This window comes from Carica papaya, chromosome 7 (genome assembly GCF_054855325.1).
Source record: "Carica papaya isolate Zhongbai chromosome 7, ASM5485532v1, whole genome shotgun sequence".
Taxonomy (NCBI): Eukaryota; Viridiplantae; Streptophyta; class Magnoliopsida; order Brassicales; family Caricaceae; genus Carica; species Carica papaya.
Genome location: NC_142315.1, coordinates 19,869,173 through 19,877,024, shown reverse-complemented (window position 1 = coordinate 19,877,024; position 7,852 = coordinate 19,869,173). Strand labels below are relative to the sequence as shown.

Sequence of the window (7,852 nt, the reverse complement as noted above, 5' to 3'; positions counted from 1 at the left end):
AGGCCGGGAAGGGCCTCATCGGAGGCAAAAACCGAGGAGGGACGCGGCGACGCCGCTGGGTTTCGGCCGTGTTTTCCGGCTGTTTGGCCGGGAGTTTGGCTCCGATTTGGCCACAGGGGAACTCAGCATTGAAAAACAAGCCGGGGGTATGAAATTTACCTCGATCGACGGTCGAAAAACTCCCCGGTGTGGCGGCGGGTGGCAGCGACCGGCTCCTCTGGCGTCTGGTTCGTCTTCTCCGGCGAGGGCTGACGACTAGGGTTTTTGTGGTCAGGTGTGGGGGGTTTATTTATACCATTTGTCTTTTAATCACAGCCGTCCATCTTGATTTAATCTGAGCCATTCGATCGCGATTTAATTTGGATTAAATCTGGGCCGTCCATCGTGATTAAATCTGGGCCGTCCGTACTTGATTGAATCTGGGCCGTCCGTGCGCGCGCATCTGGGCCGTTCGTGCGCACGCTTGATCTGGGCCTCCGTGCGCGCGGGGATGCATCTGGGCCATCCGATCGCGCGCACGCAGATCGCCCACGTGGCCTGTTCCCGGGTCGGCGTGGCCTTGCCACGCGGCAGGTCCTGGTTGGCCAGGGCTGCTGACTGGACTGCTGACGTGGCTGCTGACGTGGCGCTGACGGGGCACAACTTTTCTAAATTATGTTTTGACCCCCGGTTTCCGATTTTCTTTTCAAAAATACCCCCATAGTCTAAATTTTCACCCATTTTTTTTCAAAATCAATTTCAATTAAATCCAAATAATATTTTTACCCAATTTTATCATTATTATTATTTTTATTTTTATTTTTATTTTTATTAAATTAAATTAAATTAAATTAAATTAAATAAATCAATTAAAATTAAATAATTACAAAATAAACTAAATAAAATAAATTAAAAATTAATAATAATAATAATAAAAATGATAAAATTAATGGGTGTTACATATGTCTTCTCATTCTTCGCAAATTATTTCTCTAGGTTTTCAAGGAAATGCTTAGTTATAGTTATCTGATTGAACATAATACCCTGAAAAACTTCTGAAATGGCACGTTTCATAATTATCAAAGCTATACAATTTTCATCTTTCAAGCCCCTTATTGGCCTCATAAGTACTCTCATAAGTGAGTTCAACTAGTTGATCGACCCATAAAGCAAAGTCTAGATCCATGACTCTGAGAACAATTAAAACATTCTCTTACCACGTCTTGAAATTCATACATTGAGCAAAGAGATTGAATTCACATTTGCAGATATAGTAACAGAACTGAAAATTGAACAGAAAACAAATAATAATCAGTCAATCAATACTCAGATAAATCGTTAAATTAAAAACAAAAATAATGAATTCAAATAAAATTAAATCTCATATCAAGATATCGAACACTCAATTAACATTTTATCTTTAAATATAATATTAAATTGTAAGTGATATCTTGACATAGAAATCAAATACTAAAAATAAGAACATGCCAAATAATAAATATTTTTTTTAGGCCGATTTATTGTTCACATACAAAATCGAATAATTTTTACGCATTTATTATCACAGGTAGGAATGCAACATGCTAATATTAACCTTCATTTAAGCCGATTAATATTCACATAAATTACGTCCCATAACCATTTACATTTTAAAATAAATCATTTTGACACAAAAGAGGCTACTTTGGCGACATGTTGTAAATCGGTTCATCTCAAAATGCATACACATACAACAATATTTAAATTCAAAATTACACCAAGATTATTTCTTACAAGAAAGAACAAAAATATATAAAATATATTCTCTTTTTTCCTTGAAGACCCGAGCAGCCACACATTACACAGGTGCGTTCTTGATATTATGACCAGACTTCTGTTTTCTTTTTTATGCGATGGCTATTTACTGCCTTCTTCTTCCTTGGCCGCAGCATGTCAGCTCGCCCAAGTCGACCAATCACGAGGCTACACAATTGTGCAATAAAAAAGTCGTGCGATCGTGCAACTTGAATCCAAAATCCATATCCAAATTTGTTTTTCAATTTTTTTATTTAAAAATAATCCAAAAATTAAAAATATATATATTTCCATACACTGAATCCAAAATTTTACTCCAAAAAATCTAAATATTGAATTCAAAAAAAAAATTAATCTCAAGATCTAATATGAGGTGGCTCTGATATCACTTATAGAGATTTATAAAATTATATCTGAATTCAAATTACCATGTTCATATTAAATCAAAGAGATTATATTTGAAACAGAAACGTATTTGAATCTATAAAGAAAGAAATATGCACATTCTATGGTAGATCTTCGAAATCATGATCATTTGGAGTTTTTACACTTTTCTTTTCTGATGATGGGATGACAGGATAAGAAAAACTCTACTTATGATTTGTGGACTATTACTGCTTATTTATATTTTTAAATTTTTATTATTTTTAATTTGACTAATTATAAAATCAGAAATAATATTTTTAGTTTCTACACATAAAAAGACTCACACTTTACTTGATATGTTAAATCTTAATATCCATTTAAATTTAACATATCATTTTTAAATGGATCCAATAAAATTGATAATCATTTATATATAATAAATTCAGATATAGACTCACATAATTAATTAAAATACAACAAATGCAATATAAAATCTATAAAATGGTGGCATCTAATTTGTTATAAAAGTCAATTCAAATAAACTTTAAAAATATAGGTCGTATTTAAATTAAAATAATAATGCATGCACTTATTTGGAAGTTTTTAAATAATATAAGGATATTTTAATGTAGAATATGATCTAAATATATATGTATATATGATTGCAGAAAAACATTAAATAAAAAAGGACCTACACTTTTAATCGCTTCTAATATTATCATGATTGGCACACTTTCAATGTCTTGATTAGGATTTGAATTCACTTCTTATCATAAATAGATTTTATTTTAGGATGCATAGAAATTATTTAAAATTAAGAAATATAATTTATCAAATACCAAAAAAAAAAAAAAAATTTAAAAAAAGAATTTGTAGTTTATATCTCGAAATATTAATTAAAATTACAAGAAAAAATACATAAGGATTTATTATTTTATATAATAATTTAATTAAATATTAAAATTTATATTAATTAAATAAATTAACGTAATCAATTAAAATTTGTCATAGAAGGATTTCTAATATTTTTAATCATATCATAGGTTTAGAGTATTAATATAATTATTATTATTTTATTTAAATCAAGCATGACAAATATAAACACAATGAGGTGATTTCACAAAATATGAATGATGATATGTTACTTTAATTAATACAAACATAATGAGGTTCATACCAAAATTTATATTTATATTTTTCATATTTCAATAAATAATTAAATACATTTACATCGTAATTTAGTTCATATAATTTTAATTCATCTAAATTAAAATTCTCAAAAAATATTTAAAATTTTTGCCATAAAGAACAAGTATTGTATAGGCCACAAAATCTTTTATTCTTAAAATTGCAGATTCAAAATTACCTTTCAAGTGTAAGAGACAATTTGAGTTTTATTATTAATTAGTGTTTTATTTTTCACATATATTAGGTTAAATTATCTAATCAGAAAGTAAAACAAAAAAGAAATAAGGTCTACAATTTAAAAAAATGGAAATTAATTTAAAAATAAATCGGATATAAAGACAAATTTACACCCAAACCGGAGAAGAAATATCTAAAGCCGCCAGTTCCCATCATAGCAGCGACCATCCTTCCCATTTATCTTCTCATTCTATGCGGTGTATGAAGAACAGGTAAGTCCATCCATGCCCACTTGCTTCTCTCTACTTCATATTGTTTTCTCAGAAACAATTAATCAAACAGTTAATCAATGGCTGTTTTGGTAGTCTACTGTCCAAGCTCCTGCTGTAATAGTGTCAACTACGTTTTTACTCTCAATACTGGTAAATCATCTGCTTTGAAACATGGCGAGGGGCTACTCGGAGGTGCTAGAGGTGGAAATTTGAAGCTTTTGCAATGTGGGTCTGCGATCAATTGGTGGAAACATAGGGAACAAATGGTGGGTTTTTGCGGGTTTGTGATGAAAAGCCCGCGAGAGGTGATTACGGGGACGAGGGGGAAATCTAAGAATCGAGTATCTTCAGAGGAAGTCCTTAGGTTTCTAACTTCCATGTCAGACCCCAATTCTGCTTTTTCTTACTTTAAGTCCGTAGCTGAAATGCCCAATGTTGTTCACACACCTGAGACATGTAACTATATGCTTGAAGTGCTGAGGAGTCATAGAAAGGTAGAGGAAATGACTTTTGTGTTTGACTTGATGCAAAAGCAAATCATAAAGCGGGACTTGGAAACTTACTTGACTATTTTTAAGGGTCTACATGTAAGGGGCGGGCTTCGACAAACTCCATTTGCGCTTGAAAGGATGAAGAAAGTTGGGTTTATTTTGAATGCATATTCATATAATGGTCTGATCCATTTGTTACTTCAATCCGGGTTTTGTGCACAGGCTATGGTTGTGTATAGAAGAATGGTCTCTGAACATATTAGGCCTAGTTTGAAGACTTATTCAGCACTTATGGTAGCATTTGGGAAGAGGAGGGATATTGAGAATGTAATGGGTTTGCTGGAAGAAATGGAAAATTTGGGATTGAGTCCAAATGTTTACACATTTACCATATGCATTAGGGTACTTGGTAGGGCAGGAAAAATTGACGAGGCATTTGGGATCTTGAAGAGAATGGATGCTGAGGGATGTGGGCCTGATGTCATTACCTACACTGTATTGATTGATGCTCTTTGTGGTGCTGGGAAACTTGATCAGGCCAAGGAAATTTTCTTGAAGATGAAAGCCAGCAGTCACAAACCTGATCGAGTAACCTATATTACTTTGTTGGACAAGTTTAGTGACAGTGGAGATTTGGATGCAGTCAGAGAATTTTGGAATGAAATGGAAGCTGATGGTTATGCTCCTGATGTGGTCACTTTTACCATACTTGTGGATGCTTTATGCAAACTTGGGAACTTTGACGAGGCATTTGAAATGTTGGATATGATGAGAAACCAAGGTGCATTACCAAATCTCCATACCTACAACACATTGATATCTGGACTATTAAGGGTAAATAGATTGGATGAGGCATTAGAACTGTTCAGTCATATGGAATCTCTGGGTACTGAACCTACTGCTTACACATACATCCTTTTCATTGACTACTATGGAAAATCTGGTGATTTTAGCAGAGCTCTTGAGACTTTTGAGAAGATGAAAAGCAGAGGAATAGCTCCTAATATTGTTGCTTGCAATGCATCCCTATATAGTCTTGCTGAAGCTGGGAGGGTTCAAGAAGCAAAAGAAATTTTTGATGAGCTAAAAAATATAGGCCTTACCCCTGATACTGTAACCTATAACATGATGATGAAATGCTACAGTAAGGTCAGGGAAGTAGAGCAAGCCATCAACTTGCTCTCACAGATGATGGAGAATGGGTGTGAACCAGATGTGATGGTCATTAATTCTTTGATTGATACACTTTACAAGGCTGACAGGGTATCTGAGGCCTGGCAAATGTTTTCCAGAATGAAAGAAATGAAGCTTGCTCCCACAGTTGTGACTTACAACACATTATTGGCTGGCTTAGGCAAAGAGGGTCAAGTCCAGAAAGCCATTGAATTGTTTGAAAGTATGACTGGTCATGGATGTCCTCCGAACACGATAACTTTCAATACGCTTCTAGATTGCCTTTGCAAGAATGATGAGGTTGACTTGGCCCTGAAAATACTGTACAAAATGAAAACAATGAATTGCATGCCAGATGTTCTGACTTACAATACTATCATTTACGGCCTGGTGAAGGAGAACCGAGTTAATTATGCTATCTGGCTCTTCCATCAGATGAGGAAGTTGACTTATCCTGATTATGTGACTTTATGCACCCTTCTTCCTGGCATTGTAAAAAATGGCCAGATTGAGGATGCTTTCCAAATTGTTGCTAACTTTGCTTGTCAGGTTGGAATTCACACTGATAAGAATTTCTGGGAGGATCTGATGGGAGGGGTGGTGAGGGAAGCAGGTACTGACAAGGCTGTTTTATTTGCTGAAAGATTGGTTTGTAATAGGATTTGCTGGGATGACTATATATTGTTGCCTATAATTAAGGTTCTGTGCAGACATAAAAAAGCCTCTGTTGCTGAAAATTTGTTTGAGAAATTTACTAGGGGTATGGGATTGACACCTACACTCGAGGTTTATAATTCTTTAATTGGTGGGCTACTTGAAGTCAATATGACTGAGATGGCTTGCAATCTATTTGAAGAGATGAAGAATGTTGGCTGTAGCCCAGATATTTTTACTTACAACTTGCTGCTCGATGCTTATGGGAAATCTGGGAAGATTGATGAGCTCTTTGAATTGTATGATGAGATGCTTTCTAGGGGATGCAAGCCTAACACTGTAACTCACAATATAGTCATTTCTGGTCTAGTGAAATCTAACTGCATAGATAAGGCTATTGATTTATACTATGATCTCATAAGTAGTGATTTCTCGCCTACTCCATGTACATATGGCCCTATTATTGATGGGCTTTCGAAGTCAGGAAGACTGGAAGAAGCGAAGCAGTTCTATGAGGAGATGCTAGATTATGGATGCAAACCTAACTGTGCTATTTATAATATGCTTATCAATGGATTTGGGAAAGCAGGTGATATAGAAATAGCATGTGAGGTGTTCAGAAGGATGATTAAAGAAGGAATAAGACCGGACCTGAAGTCATACACCATTCTTGTTGATTGCCTCTGCATGGTGGGGAGAGTGGATGATGCTCTGTGGTACTTCAGAGAACTAAAGCTTAGTGGCCTCGATCCTGACTTAGTTTGTTACAACCTAATGATTAATGGACTTGGAAAGTCAAGGAAGGTAGAGGAAGCCCTTGCTCTCTTTGATGAAATGCGGCGTAGAGGCATTACTCCTGATCTTTACACATACAATTCTTTAATTCTCATTCTTGGGATTGCTGGAATGGTGGAGCAAGCGGGAAAAATGTATGAAGAGTTACAACTTATTGGTCTTGAGCCTAATGTGTTCACCTATAATGCTCTTATTCGAGGGTATAGTCTGTCGGGGAATCCTGAGCATGCATATGCAGTATACAAGAGGATGATGGTTGGGGGCTGCAGCCCCAACACTGGGACATACGCACAGCTTCCTAACCAATCCTGAAATCTTCGAGAATATTCAACAGGCCACATCTTTTGCACAGATCTATATAGTTAATTTAGCAGTTACTCTCATAACTAGAGAGCTTTCTTGCAAAAGGTTATTAGTGGTTACTTTGCTATAATTGCAGGTAGCTTTATTTCTTTATGAGCTAAATTAGTTCAAAACTTGTTTTACGGGGATGCTTTAGCCACTGAGACAAGGTTTATCCAAATTGAAATACAGCGAGAGACAAGTTAAATCATTTCATAATCACTGTCCATAAGAACCCTATACTTTAGCTTGTACAATTTGTACTTCTGCAAAGGTACTTCTGTGTCCTCTGACAATGTTTCAGCAGATGTAAAAATATTGTTCATTATCTTGTTTCTGTCTTTAGGTCAAACTGAAGTAATTTGTTCACCCCATACTTGAAATGACCATAGTTTATGTAATGTTGTGCTTATGCCGGTCAAAAATATTTTACAACATTCTTGCTGTTAGAAAATGGAGAGAGTTGAAGTTGTGGTCAATGGTTTCCTAACGTTATTGTGGTAATAAAGTACCAAAAACCCATATAATTGTGGTGTTTTTCTCTTTTTGTTAAGAGGACTCAATTGATGATGAAGTTGTGGAGAAAAATATAAAATGTATTTGATTAACAAAGTGAAATGA

At 34.9% G+C, this 7,852-nt stretch overlaps 1 protein-coding gene across 1 annotated transcript; it reads left to right on the top strand.

Moving 5' to 3' along the window:
• Positions 1–3,691: 3,691 nt before the first annotated feature.
• On the top strand, positions 3,692–7,559 carry PGR3 (proton gradient regulation 3). The gene has a single exon (XM_088208015.1). The coding sequence runs from the start codon at positions 3,854–3,856 to the stop codon at positions 7,199–7,201; it is 3,348 nt and encodes a 1,115-aa protein (XP_088064141.1). The 5' UTR covers positions 3,692–3,853; the 3' UTR covers positions 7,202–7,559.
• The last annotated feature ends 293 nt before the right edge of the window (positions 7,560–7,852 follow it).

Excerpts from the sequence above, each read along its gene's own strand:
- PGR3 (XM_088208015.1), top strand. The coding sequence starts at position 3,854 with ATGGCTGTTTTGGTAGTCTACTGTCCAAGCTCCTGCTGTAATAGTGTC.